Source organism: Macaca nemestrina, chromosome 1 (genome assembly GCF_043159975.1).
Source record: "Macaca nemestrina isolate mMacNem1 chromosome 1, mMacNem.hap1, whole genome shotgun sequence".
NCBI classification, from domain to species: domain Eukaryota; kingdom Metazoa; phylum Chordata; class Mammalia; order Primates; family Cercopithecidae; genus Macaca; species Macaca nemestrina.
The window spans coordinates 17,791,402-17,810,872 of NC_092125.1; the positions used below are offsets into that span (position 1 = coordinate 17,791,402).

A 19,471-nucleotide genomic window follows, 5' to 3' on the forward strand; every position below is an offset into this window, starting at 1 on the left:
TTAGAGCTAGATTGGAAGATTGCATAGTCCAGGTTCCTTATTTTAAAGATACACCAGCTGGGCATGGTGGCTCATGCTTGTAATCCCAGGACCTGGGGAGGCCAAGATGGGAGGATTGCTTGAGCCCGTGAGTTTGAGACCAGCCTGGGCAACAGAATGAGTTCCTGTCTACAAACACACACACACACACACACACACACACTAGTCGGGCGCGGTGAATCAGTTCCTGTCTACACACACACTAGCCGGGCGAGGTGGCTTGTGTCTGTAGTCCCAGCTACTCGGGGGGCTGGGGCAGGAGTATTGCTTGAGCTCAGGAGTTTGATGTTGCAGTGAGCTATGATCACGCCACTGGTCTCCAGCCTGGGGGACAGAGACCTTGTCTCAAAAAAAAATAATAAAATAAAAATAAAAATAATAATAAAGATAACCCACGCTCAAATGATAGAGTCCGAGATGTCACCATCACTTAGAGGTAGTGGAGCAAGGACAGGCATTTCTGCCTGTGCTGCCTTACACTCTTCTTTCGTCGAAACGGTATTAGCAAATTGAAGACAGACAACATTCATTTATTTGATTAAAGGAACATTTATTGAATCGCTTCAATCTATCAGGCATTTTACTAGGCATGTGGTTAGCTGCAAAGATGTATAAATGGGGGAATGTGCATCAAAAGCCATGTGATATGGAGGCCCAAAACTGGAATATAGAGTCCCAACAACCATGGGTTCACAATCTGACCACTTAGCAGCATGACCTCAGTTAAGTTAGCCATTCCAAGCCACATTTCTTTGTCTACAAAATGAGAATAATAGTAGTAGACATTTACACAGTTGTGAGGATTGAGATTATAAAGATTAAACTTAGCATAGTACGTGGCACATAGTAGACTGTCTTAGAGGTTTATGAAAGAAGGAAGGAATTAAGACTTACGGAACATTATCCTGTATTGTCTTGTTTGATTCATACCCCTGTGAGGTAGATAGTGATATCCTAATTTTTCAAATGAGGAGACAGCTCTGAAGGCTTGGGACTTCTCCAAGGTCCATAGCTATTAGTCAGACCTACCATACACATTATTTTAAACCAGTAAAATGACTGGTTTAAAGTATTATAAAATAAAACACTATTTTAAGCATTTTTTTATATACTAGTTTATTAGCTTTGCACGTGGTATACTATTGTTATTTTCACTTAACAGACAAGGGAAGTTAGGTACAGAGAGGTTGAATAATTTGCCCAAAGTGACACAGTCAGTAAGTGGCAGAGTCATGTGCTTCGTGTGCAGGAAATTTGGCTTCAGAGCCCCACTGTTCTTTTGCTATTGTTGTTTGTTTGTTTTTTGTGACAGAGTCTTGCTGTATTGCTTGGCTGGAGTGCAGTGGTGCTATCTCGGTTCACTGCAACCTCTGCCTCCTGGATTCAAGTGATCCTCCTGCCAAGTAGCTGGGGCCACAGGTGTGCGCCACCACACCCAGCTAATTTTTAGTATTTTTAGTAGAGATGGCATTTCACCATATTGGCCAGGATGGTCTCGATCTCTTGACCTCGTGACCCACCTGCCTCGGCCTCCCAAAGTGCTGGGATTACAGGTGTGAGCCACCGCGCCCTGTCAGAGCCCCACTGTTCTTAATCTTTGTGTTCTTCCTTTTACTTCATGTTCTCTTTTGTGAAGCTAAAAAGCAGTTTTGCAAACTGGAAGGTGCCATGTAAGATGTGGTATTATATTTATCTGACTTGGTCCCTGTACTCCAGAGATTACAGTCCATCAGGAATTTATCTTCTCCAGGCTAAACCTATTCATTTATTGCCACTGATACTCACTGGATATTGCTGTCACTATTTTGGTCACTTTTCTTTAAAAAAAAATTCATTTTGTCAACATTTGTCATCTAATATGTCCCCAGAAATGGATACAAGCTTCAAAGATCTCTATTCTGCCAAGCTGTCTTACCCTCATTTTATAGTTTACTCTGCAAGATGAGAATAAAACTTGCCTCCCAGGGGTTATCAAGATTAAATGAAAGAATAAATGTTAAGTTATTAACACAGTACAGGCACATAGTAATTTCTCAGTAAATGGTGGTGGTTATTACTTCTGTATGGTATGGTTGATTTTTGCCATTTTGAAAATAGTATTTATTTTTAACTTTATTAGAATTCATCATGTTGATTCAATTGAGATCACATTGAATCTTTCTTTTATTCATGATATTGGCTACCTTTCCCAGCTTTGTGTGAGCTGCATATTTTCCTATTCAGAAAGGTTACATTAATAAAATTCCTTTATTTGTGTGACTCAAAATCATTGATAAAAAGATAAGACTAGGTAGGCCGGGCACGATGGCTCATGCCTGTAATCCCAGCATTTTGGGAGGCTGAGGCAGGCAGGTCGCCTGAGGTTAGGAGTTCGTGACCAGTCTGGCCAACATGGTAAAACCCCATCTCTATTAAAAATATAAAAATTAGCTGGGCGTGGTGGCGAGTGCCTGTAGTCCCAGCTGCTTGGGAGACTGAGACAGGAGAATCGGTGGAACCCAGGAGGTGGAGGTTGCAGTGAGCCGAGATCACGCCATTGCATTTCAGCCTGGGCGACAGAACGACGCTCTCCTGCAGTGGTATGGATGCAAAGATTAAACACTTCAGCTCTTAAAACAAGACCAGATAGAATTATTTGTAAAATGGAGATAATCATTTATCTGAATACCTCATGGAGTTGTTGCAGAATTGAAATGAGATAACTGTAAAGGCTGTGAACTAGAGTTCTATACAGATAGAACTTGTACTCTTATGACAGTTGTGACTTGAATCTTTGTCCATCATGCCACAAAATAATTCTCAGAAGTGTTGGGTTATCTGCCTACAAAGGGAGTTACTGTTATTGAAAAAAAACCAGCTGGGCATGGTGGTTCATGCCTGTAATTCCAGCACTTTGGGAGGCCAAGGCAGGCAGATCACTTGAGTCCAGAAGTCCGAGACCAGCTGGGTAACATAGTAAGACCCTGTCTCTATAAAAAATTAAAAAATTAGCTAGTCTACTCAGGAAGCTGAGGCAGGAGCCCAGGAGGCTGAGGCTGCGTTGAGCCATGATCACGCCACTGCACTCCAGCAACAGAGCAAGACTGTGTCTCAGGAAAACAAAAATAGAAAAAACCAGCTCCTGTTTATTGTAGCTATTGAATTCTTAAGAGCCTGATTTACATGTTTTCTGGCCAGTCTTACCAACTTACTGCTTTATAGCTGTACTACAAAAATGGAGCCACTCAATCACCTACCGAAGTGAATGAAAACCTCTAGATCTGAATGTGTCACTGTTTAAAACTCTTCAGTGGCTCCCTGGTACCCACTAAAATCCAAGTTCATTACTGGGGCTTACTAAGCTTTTGGGAAGGGGCCAGAGCTATGTCCAGCTTTACCTGTCACATTCCTTGCCTCACACATCAGGTTCACCCTTGTTTGCAGTTTACACAGCATGTGTCTACACACACCCGGTGACCTTTTCTCTTCCTGGAATATTCCCCCTCTCCTTCCTTACCTGGCTAATTCATATTCTTTCAAAACTCATTTTTCAGATAGCCTTTCCTGATCCCAGCCTTCTCCCCAGTGAAATAGTCAGTGCATGGACTGGTCATTTTAATTGTCATCTGTGTCGGAATGATCAGTTTTCCTCTGTGTTCTACTCACACTTCCTAGCACTATGCCTTACACATACCCTAACTGAACGTGTTCAAAATTGAACGCCTGATCTCTCCCATTCTCCAGACTCAGGCTGCACCATATGCTGTCTTCATCTCTTTATGGGAATTACATTTTCCCTATTGCTGAAACCAAGACCTTAGAGTCATCTTCTTTTATACCTCATACCAATCTTTCTGGACATCTCGCTTTATTCTGCCTTTAAAATAGTATGAGCATCCCACCACTTCTTACCACCTCCATTGCTACCACTGTGATCCAAGTGATCATTGTACCACACCGGGTTTACGCGGTAGCCTTCTAACTACTCTTCTGCCTTCCACTCTTACCAGCCCTCAGTCTGTTTTGCACATCAGGACGTGGCAGATTTTTTGGTAAAAAATTTAGGTTTTGTGGACTGCGTGGTCTCTCTCATAGCTGCTAGACCGGAGCACAAAAGCAGCCATGGAGAATATGTAACTGAATGAGTGTGACTGCATTCCAGTACAACTTTACTTATGAAAACAGGCGGTGGGCTGTAGTTTGCCAGCTCCTGCTCTACATGGCAACCAGACTACACAGTGCCTTCCGAAGTGTGACTTAATCTTTATAGTGTCGTCTAAAGCCCTCCATGGTTTGTTTCCCCAACCCCTTACCTGTCTGACTTCATCTTCTGCTGTTGTCTGCTTTGCTCCCTCCTCTCCAGTCACACTGACCCTCTTCTTCCTCAGATATGCCAGGCCCATTGCCATCTGATTCTTTGCACTGGTTATTCCTTTGGCCTGGAACATTCATTTCTTCTTAAGTGTCAACTTCTCAGTCTAGGCGTACCTGACCAACCACCCTATAATTACATTCTAGCATTGTATTCCCTATTCCATTTTTTTTTCTTCGTAATGCTTCTACCATATGTTACGCTGTATATTGACTTAATTTTTTTCTCTTTCTTTTCCTGCTAGAATAAATGTTCCCTTAAGGCAATAATTTTGTGTCTTTTCTATTAAGTATTGTATCCCCAAGATCTAGAACAGTGCCTGACATATAGTAGGTGCTCAGAAAATATTTGTTGAATGAATACATAGTGTATATTTTTAGGGTTTAATTTTTTAAAATATTTTTTAAACAAGCTCTTTCTCTCTCGCCAGCACCACATCCTTTCTGTTTCACACTTGTAGTGTTGCTCTAAGCTGCTCTGTCCTCTCCATTCTCACTCCCCTTTATTCTGGCTCTCATCTATCAGCAGTGTGTCCATAACCTTTTATTCCATGTCATCCGGGCCATCCTCTCTACAAGTGAACTGAGTGATGTTTGTAAAATGGAAAAATGATGATTTTATTATTCAAAACTCTTTATTTTTGGCCTTTTGCCAATTAGAATGCAGTGCTTGTTTAAACTACAAGATCTCTTATGAAGGAATAATTGTCAACAAAAAAAAAGTACAGGATCTCAGGCCTCATGCTATACCTGATAAGTCATAATTGCAAGCGGAGGGGATAAGAATCATTATAATTTAGGAAGTAACCCAAGTGATTCTTACTGAACACAGTTGGCCAACACTGGCCTATAAGGTGAAGTTCCTCAGTGAGTCACTGAGAGCCTTTCTGAGCTGCCCCTGCCTGTCTCTCCTACCCCATCCCTAATGCTCCACACCGCACTTCATCTTCTAACAGTTTTTCTATTTGCATTTCTCTCAGAGTGCCATATTGATTCTGTTTTCACAAATATTCTTTTCCCTGTACAGAACAGAATCTTCTACTCTGGAAAACTTCTATTTTTCTTTCAAAATTCTGCACATTTGTCACTTTCTCTATGAAGTCTTTTCTGATACCCCATTCCCATGACAAAGTTAATTATGTCTTTGCTGTCTGGGTACTTGTGTAAGTCAGACTCTGTTCTGGTGTTTGTTACACTGTACTGTGTGCCTTTTCATAACTGTTTGCCTGTTGTGACCTGACCTGAGCCAGTAGTGGTTTACGGGTATTAGGTTTTTATTGAGAGGTGCTGTCGTTTGGAGGCTACAGTTAAATGAGTGTTACAGATCTCTTTCCCCCAGAACCGAGCTTCTAAATGGCATGTTACTGTGAAAGCCAAACTCACACTGAGTTTTGCCACACATAAAAAAAATTTATTAGCAAGCAAGCACAAAAATACTGTTTTATTAGGTGGATGAAATTCCTACTCTCTATCCTTTTAGAACATCTGACAAGCACCTTTTTTTTTTTTTTTTTTTTTTTTTTTTTTTTGAGATGGAGTCTCGCCCTGTTGCCCAGGCTGGAATGCAGTGGTGCAGTGTCGGCTCACTGCACCCTCTGCCTCCCAGGTTCAAGCGATTCTCCTGCCTTAGCCTCCTGAGTAGCTGGGATTACAGGCATGTGCCACCACACCCGGGTGATTTTTGCATTTTTAGTAAAGATGGGGTTTCATCATGTTGGCCAGGCTGGTTTCAAACTTCTGACCTCAGATGATCCATCTGCCTCGGTCTCCCAAAGTGCTGGGATTACAGGCATGAGCCACTGTACCCGGCCTGCCAAGCACCTTTTATGAAAGGTTTATTTAAGGCAAAAATGCTAGTGTGCTTTTAGAATTCAGCTGAACCTAATTGGAATCAGATAACAGAATTCCTTTATGGGGAACTAACAGAACCAGCAGGAGTCATAAGGGTCAGGGTACAGTCCCTAAGAGTAAGCTATTAGATTCACTAGATTCATGTACATGTTCATGTAAGAGCAGTGGTCCCTATACAGTGTGTGTAGCCATAACACCTTTCTTGAGCACCATTCTTTTCTAATACTGTCGTAATTTCTAATATCCACTGTGTTAACTACTAAATTCTCTGGCTTTGAGGTGAGATAAGGCTTCTTGAGTTGTCTCACTGGAGTAAGTTTTTGATTACAAGCTTTCCTCATTTACTGATGATTATTTATATCTAGTCTTGGGCTTGCATGTTAACTAAGTGCTCCAGGATGAATGTCAGGAACTTCTCACTCATGTCCTCTGGTCCATTAAAACAAATAATGATTACACTGTGCCAAAATAACTTAAGGAATTTAAATCGTAACTCTTCTAGACCTTGGAATTGAAACAGATGTTTAACTTTTAATCTCTGTATCCTCATGCCTAGTGCTCAGTGAGCCTCAACAAGTGCCAGAATGTATATTTGTAATGTCAAGCAGCTAAGTGTTTTGTATTTTTGTTTTTAATGCTAAATTGCAGACTCTCCCAAGGAATTATATTAATAATATAATAAGTTTGCCATAGCTGTCAGAACATCTGTCTCAACAGTGATACTTCCTTGCATGGGCTGGAATGAGGTCGTGTAATTCCCTGGGTGGGGATCAAGCTGACACCTGCTGTGGCTCCCCAGTCTCCTTGTGGAGAGAGGTTGCTCTGTCTTCCTTATGAAGTTTGTAGTGGGAGTGGTGTGTGTAGTATAAATACAGAGCCCTGCTTGGGAACCTAGGGAAGAGTTGTGCAGTGCTGGTAAGATTATAGCTGAGGCTGACAAACTGTAGACCTCTATTCTGACAGCAGAGCTAGACAGCTCAAAATATAATGTGTTTCACCAGATGGATTCCTTATTTGTAAAGTATAACTTTATCAATTCTTCACTAAAAGGGAAATGAAAGCTCAGAGAGTACTAAGGCATCATGATATATCTCTAGATTATACTGTCGGGAGCATCACTTTTCAGTTGGTTTTTAAGTGTGTATTTACATTTTTTGTTTTTTATCATAGTCTGGAATTAGAGCCCAATAAGGAAAGTAGCTTGGTGTTAGATTATTAAACAATTCATAATTCTTGGACCATTTGGAGAGTGATTTGGATCAATGCTATTTCTTCTTCAATAATCTTTCATTTTTTCCTGCATTTTTCATACTTCTATGAACATGGGAAGAATCGTGGACTTTTAAAAACTTTACATTGATAATTAATGTAATTATATTCTGCCTTCCTGTACAGATAATAAAAACTTTGTATTAACATACTCTTCTACACAAGCAGAGTAAAAAGGTTGAAATTGTTGTGTCATATGACAGCGGTTAACAACCAAAGAGCTGTTGAAAATCAGTAGGGGGCCAGTGTGGTGGCTCACACCTGTAATCCCAGTACTTTGTGAGGCCATAGTGGGAGGATTACTTGAGACCAGAAGTTCAAGACCAGCGTGAACAGCATAGTGAGAGCCCATCTCTAGAAAACTTTAAAAAATTAGCCAGGTGTCGTAGCATGTACCCGTAGTCCCAGCTACTTGGGAGGATTGCTTGAGCCCAGGTGTTCAAAGTTACAGTGAACCATGATCACGCCACTGCACTGCAGCCTGGGTGACAGAGTGAGACCCTGTCTCTAAAATAATAATAATAAATCAGTAGGGAAAAGATTAACCCGGTAGAAAAGTGAATAAGAGATATGAGCAGGCAGTTGAAGAATTTAAATGACCAATAAAAATATGCAAAATGCTGACTTAAAAATATAAGATGTAATTAAAACATTAGTAAGATAAATGTTACCTATCAAATTGAGTTATTTTCAAAGATTAAAACTTACTACGCCAGGTTGGCAAATGGTTAAAAAGATGTGTGTACTCATACAAAGCCAGTAGGAATATAAGCTCATGCACTCATTCTGGAGAACATTTCAGCAATCAAAAAGCTTTAAGGCCTAATAATTTCACTTACAGTAATTTAATTTTAGGAAGATATCGAGGATTTACAAAGATTAAGCTCCGAAACTATTGTTGATCACAATATTATTAATTATAATAGCATTTTTTAATTTTTAAGAAACAACCTATATGCCCTTATATGTCTTTTAAAATATATATATACTTATCATTTACACTTAGAAATGAATTAGTCAAAAAATTAGTCAGAAATCATTTACAGTAAGTCAACTTTTGACCACTGAGTTGTTTACTGTGATCAAGAAAGCAGGAAGGCTTAAGGAGTTCTCATTCTAAATGACTTTATTTCATAATAACCTGTTCTCTGTTCTCTTCTCTCTATACTCCCTTCCTTGGCAATCTCTGGCAGGCACACGGCTTCAACTATCCCATGTGAAGATGGCTCCTAAATTTACATTTCCAGTCTTGACTTTTTCTTTGGAGTTCCACACTCACGCTTCCAACTGCCCTTTGAACATCCCCACCTGGGTGCCCTTCCAGCATGACCTGTTTTCTTCCGTATTTGAACTAGATTTTTGTAGACCCCTAAGGTAGTGATAGTGATGCGTATGTGTGCTTTGGGAGTGGGTAGGGAAGAGACTTAAAAAGGTCTAACTGTAAAACTGAAAAATACCATGTGCAGTACAGCAGGTTCTTGAATAACATTATTTTATTCAGTGTCATTTTGTTATAATGTTGATGAGGGAAAAAGAATCAGTTCCTGGCTGAGGCCACTGTCTGTGTGGAGCTTGCAGGTTCTCCCCATGTCTGCGAGAGTTTTCTTCAGGCGCTCCAGTTTCCTCCCACATCCCAGTGTGTGCATCTTTGGGATGTGGACTGGCGTATCTGTTATCTTAGTGTGAGTGAATATGGGTGTGTGTGTGAGTGCACCTTGCAGTAGAATGGTGTCCTGCCCAAGGCTGGCTCCCATCTCATGCTTTGAGCTCCCGGGATAGGCCCCAGCCACCTGCAACCCTAAAACTGGACTAACGGCATAAATAATTATCTTGTTTTTATTAATCTTTCTTAAATGTATTTGTAGCTCACATTTATTTCAGGGTTTACCATTAGAAGTGCTTTGGTCTTTATTTAGAAGTTTGCCAATGTTTTGTGACCACAAATATGCTATAGCAACTTAACTTGGTTTCATTATACATTGTTTCACCTAAAGTTTCCAAGAACCTATCGAGGCTGTTAAGTGAGGACTTACTGTACATCCTGACATGGGAGAATTGGGCATTAGGCATGAGCATATGCCACTGCAGCAGGTGCTGGGCCGCTTAGGAGTCTGGATTACCAATTCATCTGAACTCTTGGGCAGACTATACACATGCCTTTCTGGAGCAAGGAATTGAAGAACAGTACAGAAGGAAGTTGTTTTTCTCTAGACTGCCTCAGTTCATATCCTGTCTCTGCCATTTAGAGTCTCTGACCTTTGGCAATTTTTTTCTTTTCACTGTAGTGTAGTTTTCTGGTCTCTAAAATGGGGGAGAAATTGTGCCTACCAAAGGTTTGCTGTAAAGAATGGCCGAGGTAATCCATGCCTGGGCTATAAGTGATGAGTAGATGTTAGCTATCAACCTCTACATAAGGCATAGTGCTATGTCAAAGCATAGTGCTTTAATAATATAGTTTAATAGGATAACTTTTCTGATAGTAAACCTTTTCCCTTCATTCAGGGTAAAAATAGTAGTTCTATAACCCATCAAAGTTTAGTTCTCTAAGCTTTGTATCTCTGTTTTACAATAATTCAGCTCAAAAAAGAAAAATAAGTTTCCTGGTTCAGCTTCGTATTTAAGCCTTCTAATGCTAGAAATAAATGTCTCTAGATTCCTCAGAGGCATTGCAGACCTCTTCCTTTTATTCTCAGAGTGAAAAACAAATTTATGCTGTTTCCTATCTTAAGAACATTCTCAATCAGCCAGGCGCAGTGGCTCACGCCTGTAGTCCTAGCACTTTGGGAGGCCGGGGCAGACAGATTGTTTGAGCCCAGGAGTTGAAGACCAGCCTGGGCAACATAGTGAGACCTTGTCTCTGAAAACATAAAAAGAACATCTTTAATCATATATATTTTCCTATCAGAAAAGAAAAAAATAGTATTGTTTTATTTTGTTTATGTATAAATAGGTTTTTCTCAATGGGAAATTGAAACATTTAAAGTTGGTGTCTCTATAAGGTGGCAAATTAGGAATTTACCTCAGAATTATATGGTGGTGGATTGCATTCGTTTCTTTTTCAGGCTTTCTCGTTCATAGGGTTACGTTGGTGTTTTTCGTGTTATCCTTTTTACAATTATAGTTGTGAACTGCCTTTCCTGGGGCTGGTATTGGCAAGTTAATTGAGTTGGCGATCCATGCAGGCCCTGTGGAGCACTCATCTCCTCTCCCTTCTTCCTTTCTCTTCATTTTTCAGTATTCGTGTCACCAGAGCAGAGCACAGGGGACCTAGGGAATGCCAGATAAGACTAAAGTGGTAATGGCCACTTTTAAATAATACATTTAGATGGTGATAATTGAGCAATACTGGGGATTATAGAACTTAACACAATTAAATTAAATTTATTAAAACTTTTCTTCAAAACGTGACATTTAAAACTTTTCTTTATTGTGCCTTTTATTTTTTCAAAGAATCCTCACTTGGAATTCAAATACTACATAGGAAACAGCTAAGCACTGCCTCTAGTTGAAGATTGGGGTAAAACCTGCTTGTTTGGCCTCTTCTCATATCACTTCATTCCCCATTAGTCCCCACCCCTAGATACCTCCCTAGGGCTCCAGGGCTTTAAGGAAAGCAGTTTAGAAGTGACTAATACAAACAGATCCCATGTTGGGGGATAATCCTGGTGCCCTCAGTTTTGTTCTATCTGGGATGTCTGACTCATTTTGACAGTTACCGATCAACTAACTCCCCTCCTACCCAATGCTTGTTAATAAAACGCTCTTTCACCTAGTGTTTCCATTTTCATGTACAGTGACTCCATTCATTTACTTACCTAGGCTGAAAACCCCAAAGTCATTCTTGACTCTTCTTATTCTCCACCCATTAGCAAATCATGTTGGTTTTCTGCCTTCAGAATACACCCCACTTTGCTACTCTGGGCTCAGCCTCTTTGGTTTCTTGCCCGAAAACTGTAATAGCTAACTTAGTCTTCTCTCTTCACTCTTTCCTTCCTGCAATCTAGTACAGTAGTTGATTCCGTGGGTTCTGGAACCAGATTCCCTGTCATGTGACTTTGCGAATAGTAGTTAGCCTTTCTAAACCTCAGTTTAGGGAGTGAGGATGAGAACAATGATACTGTTTACCTCACATGGTTGTGTCAGACAACTTATTATGCACAAATTACTTAGGACGTGGCAAACAGCAAATGTCCAATACATGTTAGGTGGTAAGTGATATTGAGGTTGTTGTGGTTGTTTTTATTTATACAGACTTGAAACTGATATTCTTAAAACATTAGTCAGATACATTCTCTATTGGCTTCCTGTCCCTTCTTAGCACAGTATCCAAAGACCTTCCTGTGGCTTACCAGGCCCTGCAGCTCTGGGTTACCTGGTTCCTCTCTGATCACATTGGCCCGTGCTCGCTGTGTTCCTGCCACACTGGCCTGCTGTTCTTTCCTGCCTTGTTCAGCCTTTGAGCACTCATTTTCCCTTTGCCACATTGCTCTCCCTTCAGAGATTTGCCCAACTTGCCGCTCTCTTCATTTAAGTAAGCCGAGATGTCAACCACTGTTCAAGAATATCATGTCTTCGTTCTCTATATACTTAATTTTTTTCATATCTTAAGCAAATATAACTTTTCACTACCTAACATTATATTATATATCTGTTTATTGGCTAATTATGCCATTAGACCAGATTTCATAGTACAATAGTCCCCTCTTATCTGAGGGCAATACCTTCCGAGATCAAAGTGGATGCCTGAAACTGTGGATAGTACCAAATCCTATATATACTATGTTTTTTCCTGTACATACATACCTATAATAAAACTTAATTTATAAAGTAAGAGATTAACAACAATAAAATAGAACAATTATAACAGTATGCCAACATTGCTACTCTTGCACTTTGAGCTGTTATTAAATAAAATAAGGTTTTCTTGAACACAAGTACCATGATGATTGCTCTGATAACCTAGAAGGCTACTAAATGACTAACGGGCGGATAGCATCTACAGTGTGGATATGCTGGACAAAGGGATGATTCATCCCAGGCAAAACAGGGCAGGATTACAAGGTATTTCAGTGCACTCCTCAGAACGGTGTGCAATTTATGAACTATTTATTTCTGGAATTTTCCATTTAATATTTTTGGACTAAGTTGACCAAAGGTAACTGAAATCACAGAAAGCAAAACTTCTTTTAAGGAGGGACTACTGTCAATGAGTGCAAGGGACCTTGTCTCTTTCGTTCATTTTAGCCCCTGTGCCTTTCATATACATAGTAGATGCTCAAGAGGTATTTGTTAAATGGATATATGGGATGCGATGGGGTGAGTGAATGACAAATATTTTCCCCTTCCTTCTTTGCACAAGAGATACTGAAGTTACCAGATAGTTGGAAAGGCCCAAATTAACTTTTTTGAGATGTAGAGTTCAGGTTTCCCCCTTCTTTCCCATTAATAACAATATATTGTGTAATTCATCATGATTACCTCAGTTAACCACAAATGGAGTAATTGCGTTGTTAAATTAGTACTCTCTTACAGTTACTATTCAAGGTAAACTTCTTTCCTTGGTAGCTAGTGACAGGAAAATCATTTGGACTCATCATTTATTGATCACTTAAACCCACTAAGCCCATGCCACACTCCTGGTTGTTACCAACCTCCAGTGCTGAAAGAAGGAACTTAAGTCTGTCTGGAGTCAGGAAAAACAGAGACATATATAATGTTCTCCAAAAATTCTGCTTCTCGTAAAGAGCAGTGAATTCAGATTGTCTAGGAAAACAGGATTTTAAAATAAGGATTTAGGTTTAAGATGCCTCTCAGTTTCTTAGGGATGGGAAGTAAATTTTAAAAATTAGCATTTTTCTTTAATATAGTAGAACAATTTGGTTACTGTTTGATAACTTTATGCTAATTCATTGACTTTAATATATGAAGAAATAAAGGACTTCAAGAATAGCTCATAACAAACTGGGGGGCGTGATGGCTCATGCCTGTAATTCCAGTACTTTGGGAGGCTGAGGCGGGAGGATCACTTGAGGTCAGGAGTTCAAGACCAGCCTGGCCAACATGGTGAATCCCTGTATCTACTAAAAATACAAAAAGTAGCCGGGCATGGCAGCATGCATCTGTAATCCCAGCTATTCAGGAAGCTGAGGCAGGAGAATTGCTTGAACCTGGGAGGCGGACGCATTGAGCTGAGATCATGCCACTGCACTCCAGCCTGGGCGACAGAACAAGACTCCGTAAAAAAAAACAAAAACAAGAATAGTTCATAACCTTGAACGTCTTTGTCTGTTTTCTTCATAATTACTGAGAACTTTTTAAAAATTCCTTTACCAATTTCAGTTGATTATCATGTACACCTAGAATATGGAAGTTTTTTTGTGCTTTTTATTTTGGGCCTCTTTTCTGCCTTTATGCTTAACATCCAGCAATCTTCTGAACCGTATCTTGTTATAATCTGAGCAAATAATTTTCTTTCTGATTCAAAGAGGGTAAACTTACATAAGCTAATTTGTTTAGTCTTTTAAAAAAAAAAAATCACTGACATTAAATGAATTAATGTTTGGAGTTGAGTTGACCTAAATGATCCCTATTACAACATAGTAAGACCCCATCTCTACAAAAAAATACAAAAATTAACCAGCCTGGTGACACGTGCTTGTAGTCCTAGCTACTTAGGAGGCTGAGGTGGAAGAATCACCTGAGCCCAGGAGGTTGAGGCCACAGTGAGCCATGATTGCACCACTGCACTCCAACCTCAACAACAGAGCCAGACCCTGTCTCAAAAAAAAAAAAAAAAAACATTGGTACCATTCAGAGACAGTGTCAGGTGGGGTGTTTGACTGGGTTGGTTCACCTATCAGATGGTAAAGTAGGTGTTCTTAGGTGAGCTCAAGGAAGAGAGAAATCTCCCATGGAGCAGGACAAAAACTCACTTGATCTTGATTATCTATATTTATATGACTGTGAAAGTAGGACCATGAAAATTTTCTGATCTTTGGAGTTACCACTGTGAAGCAGAATTCACCAGTCCTTGAATTGTTCATCAGCCTATCTTGTGTTCCCTATAAATATTAATGTAGAATAGCCTTATCTTTCTTATCTACAAAATATTATTTTTATTAGAAGAATCTAAGTGTAAATCAGTAGCCAAAAATCAGAGATCTGATTTATTAGCTGTTCTCTCTTTTTATTTATATGTGGACTTTAATAATCATCATCATTATTATTATTACAGGCCATGGTTGCTTGTTATCCGGGCAATGGAACGGGTTATGTACGTCATGTTGATAATCCAAATGGAGATGGAAGATGTGTGACATGTATATATTATCTTAATAAAGACTGGGATGCCAAGGTATGCGACTTAATTGAGCATTTATTTTTTTCTTACAAAAGCATTACGTTCATACTTCTGATAGGTGAGACTGTCACAGACACAGTCAAAAATTTTCCTCTTAAGTTTGTTTCAGTCTCAGGTATTAGGAGTGGATTTTTGTAAAATGAAACAAATACTAGTCTAAGTTATACAACATAATACCTGTAGTTAACAATGTAGTGTTGTGCACTTAAACATTTAAGAGAGGAGATTCCATGTTCAGTGTTCTAAACACACACACACGCGCGCGCGCACACACACACACGAGGTTAAGGGAAGGGAAACAAACTTTGAGAGGTGATGGATATGTTTATTATCTTGGTTGTGGTGTGTCACGGGGGTGTGCATATACATCCAAACTCATCAAATCGTAAATGTTAAAGATAGGCATTTTTGTATATCAGTTATAACTCAATAAAACCATATAAAAAAGTACTGATAAATCTTTAAAAGTGGATTCATTTGTTTTCAGATATTAGAGCATTTATCTAAAATCTAACTTTTTTAGAAAAGTGACCTTTATTAAAATATTTTCCTTTTAATAGTTTTTAGACAAACACTTCTGAGAACAGTTGTTTTATAATGGCTTTGGGGGAGATTATAGATAATTGTTAAGGAAATAAGGATTATTTGCTATGTTATTCTTTGCATTTTCGTAAAAATATTGTATGGCATTGAGTTGTTTAATTGAATATTGGAGGCAGGATTCAGTCTTTCCCTGATTATTAAAAAACTGGAATTTTATCAGTACTGACAAGCCCTGTAAAATCAATTAGAATGTACAGTATATTTAATCTCTCTTGTTTTAAATATATATTTTCTTAATATTAGCGTGAGTCTCATTAAATTTAAATGATTTTTAAAAATATGTCATGTATTACTACAGTAGAGACTGTACAGACTAATTTTTTGGTTGATTTTTTAAAATCTTAAGTAAAATATTCAAATAGAAAAGTGGCTTGTGTATAGTTCAGTGGATTTTCACAAAGTGAACATACTTGTGTAGCCAGGTGTAAAGGTCAAATAACCTTTAAAACACCTCTTTCTCTGCATCCCCCAAAACACACACATGGAAACTGCCTGAGTCTTAAATGTACAAAAACCTAATCCTACCCTAAAAAGTGTTTTAAGTTTAGAATATGCTCACAGTGCTCCAGTAATCTTTTTAAAACACACACTGATTTGAAGAGTTTTCTCTGCCCTAGTCCAGGTTCAGAATGGAACTAAACTTTCTGCTAAGTATATATTGAGGCATTATGTCAACAAGCATGGTTTTTCTGTTACAGCTTTCAAAGTTTGAAGTAGAGAAATAAATTTTGTAATTGAATTTGAGCTCAAGGCGCAAAACAGATTGGTGTAACTTTAGTTAAAATTTAAAAATTGACTTTTTTTCAGATTTTGTGAATAGCTAGAAAGCTAGAACTGTGTTTCATCAACTTCTAACTTCTAGATTTTGTTAGGCTTTTTCTAGGCTGATCTTACAATTTCTATAAGACTTAGGGTCATTAATATGTAGGTTTTAAATTAGGACATAGGCAGAAAAACATCCCTAGTGTTTTTATATGTGGAATAGAAGTTTTCCGTTGCAAGATTGCACTGAATATGTAGTGTGCCAGATGTTCTGGATGCTAGGGATATAGCAGAAATGGAATTAGCCCTGGCAGAGCTTAGGATCTATTGGAGGATACAGATCAGAAAGATTGACAGTTACAGATAGTTATGCAAAGTGTCAAGACAGATTGCTATGAGAGCACACAGGAGGGCCACCTAATTCAGAGGAAGAAGAGTGGATGTGTCAAGTAGCCATTTCTCTTAAAACATTTTCAGCAGGTCACCTGTGGTACTCCCAGTGACTTGAGTCAAAGGGAAGGGAGCAGGAAAAAAGGAAAGAAAACATGTTCTCAGTTTGGAGGTTCTTCAGATATTTGCATAGTAGCCTGGGGAATCACTCGGAACAACACTGGAACCTGAGGAGGTTGGCAGGGGTATCAAAGTAGCTAGAATTTAACTTACCTGATGGTGAGCCTGATAAAGCTTTAACTATAGATTCTAGGTTTAGGCTCAAAGTCCATGCTGTCCTGACCAGGTGTTAGAGTTTCTTTCAATTTTAAGAGTCGGCCGGGCGCGGTGGCTCAAGCCTGTAATCCCAGCACTTTGGGAGGCCGAGACGGGCGGATTACGAGGTCAGGAGATCGAGACCATCCTGGCTAACACGGTGAAACCCCGTCTCTATTAAGAAATACAAAAAACTAGCCGGGCGAGGTGGCGGGCGCCTGTAGTCCCAGCTACTCCGGAGGCTGAGGCCGGAGAATGGCGTAAACCCGGGAGGCGGAGCTTGCAGTGAGCTGAGATCCGGCCACTGCACTCCAGCCTGGGTGACAGAGCGAGACTCCGTCTCAAAAAAAAAAAAAAAAAAAAAAAAAAAAAAAAAATTTTAAGAGTCTACCTGCTTCGGAGTGTAGTTATTCAAGAGTAAGGAACTACTTGGTTGGTTGAGTTTTGCCTAGCCCCAGATCTTAAACACCACAAGGACAAAGTCTGTCTGCATTATTCCCTACTCTGCACCCAGAGTCCACCACAGTTCCCACTGTGATTTGATGCCTAGTTGGTGTTTAGGTAAATAATAATCCTTTATGGATAAAATCAAGTTTCACAAGCAGGTGATGCATCAAGCCCAATCTGGAAAGGGAGAGCCACAGGTTCTAATGGACTACATGCTGATGGTGATGGTGATGATGACAATAATGATGGTCATAATAAATGATGACACTTTCTACTGATATACTGAATTATTTAAATGAGAGGTATCTGTGACTATCCTATTGTTTATTGAAATTTAAAGTATGGTAAACTCTTTATTTGACATAATCTATTTCTAATAATAATTTTTTCAAAATTTCTTGAAGTCTATTTCAAGAGTGGGTTAAACATATCATTAGCATAAATAAATGTTTAGTAGTTTTAAAAACTTTCAAGCATCATTTTAAGACTTTTAAATTCAGATAACATTCTTGTGTTTCATCGGATACTTATAAAAATCCCTAAAATGGCTGGGCACAGTGGCTCACAGCTGTAATCCCAGCACTTTGGGTGGCTGAGGTGGGCAGATGACCTGAGGTCAGGAGTTCGAGTTCAGCCTGACCAACATGGTAAAAACACATCTCTACTAAAAATACAAAAATTAGCTGGGCATGGTGGCGCATACCTGTAATCCCAGCTACTCAGGAGGCTGAGGCCGGAGAATTGCTTGTACCTAGGAGGCGGAGATTGTAGTGAGCTGAGATTGTGCCACTACACTCCAGCCTGGGTGACAGCGAGACTCCATCTCAATAAATAAATAAATAAATATCCCTGAAATAAGAACTAAATTTTTCCTTGCATCAATGCATATACTTTTAAAATTGCAGCTCATCTTCATACTTTATTAATTGAGATGTATTTGTGAATAATCCAATTAAGACATTGAAATTGTCTCTTTTTTTTCCCCTAAATTTAATCTGGTAGCATTTTTGGTTACTCCTACTTACAGATTTGTCTCTTTTCCTAGGTAAGTGGAGGTATACTTCGAATTTTTCCAGAAGGCAAAGCCCAGTTTGCTGACATTGAACCCAAATTTGATAGACTGCTGTTTTTCTGGTCTGACCGTCGCAACCCTCATGAAGTACAACCAGCATATGCTACAAGGTAGTATTCCTTTTCAGAAAAAATTGGTTTAGAGTATGGTAGGACAGGAGGGAATCTGTAGAGTAAACTTGAAAGCTTTCTAATGAGTATTTTCCTGCCAGGTACTTTTCACAGTCATTTTAATTTGAATAATTGTATAAGATTTATGTTGCACAGTCATCTGAATTCAAATAATTGTATAAGACTCATTAACAGTTAGTACTAAATGTGTCTTTCTCTGCACAGCCACTCTGAAGAAAGGGAAGCACAGGCCCTCCCATCTTTCTAGCACTCTCTCCTTGCTTAGTGCATCTCTTAACTACTATCCATTCTTTGATTTTTGTAAGAGTATTTTACTTGGGAGAGAGAAAGATCAAGAAAAGGAAAAGGATTTTTTAAAAGGTGGTGAGGGACAAAAGAGAGGGACAACATAGGAAAATGAATACATAGTAGAAAAATCAGAGGTAACCAGAGAGTAGAAGTGAAGAGAAAACGGAAGAAAGAAAAGTAGAGAACAGGTTACCATGTGTGGCAGTTAATGTTAGAAAAATGATCCTATTAGTTTTACAAATAGTGAGCATCTGTTTCATTATACTTTTTCTACAGGGTATTTGCAGCCTATTATGTTTAGTGCTTTATTTTAAATGCTTTTTTTAAAAACATTTATCCTGACTCAAAATGCTCTGGCTGTCAAAACGAAATATTGTAGACATTATCATGAAAGTAAATATTTGTAGAAAAATAGTACCGTTTTTAAAATACTTACTTTTTATTATGGAAAGGTCTTGGAACATTCTGATAGTGAGCTCCTGGCATTCATTTGCTGTATCTGGCTTAGGAGATGCTAGGGCGGCGAGAAGAGGCACAGGCTTAGATGTGCTGGGTGGAAAGTTGGCGTTAGTAGTGATGGTTGACTCTAACGAC

At 39.1% G+C, this 19,471-nt stretch overlaps 1 protein-coding gene across 3 annotated transcripts in view; it reads left to right on the forward strand.

Moving 5' to 3' along the window:
- LOC105499175 (egl-9 family hypoxia inducible factor 1) overlaps nt 1-19,471 on the forward strand; it is a 59,940-nt gene that overhangs the window by 34,513 nt on the left and 5,956 nt on the right. For 2 of the 3 annotated variants that reach the window (XM_011771659.2, XM_011771660.2), the window contains exons 2-3: nt 14,744-14,863; nt 18,432-18,568. In XM_011771659.2, the coding sequence (XP_011769961.1) occupies nt 14,744-14,863; nt 18,432-18,568 (257 nt within the window). The remainder of the gene's footprint in view (nt 1-14,743; nt 14,864-18,431; nt 18,569-19,471) is intronic. The other variant, XM_071074361.1, reaches the window with a different exon arrangement.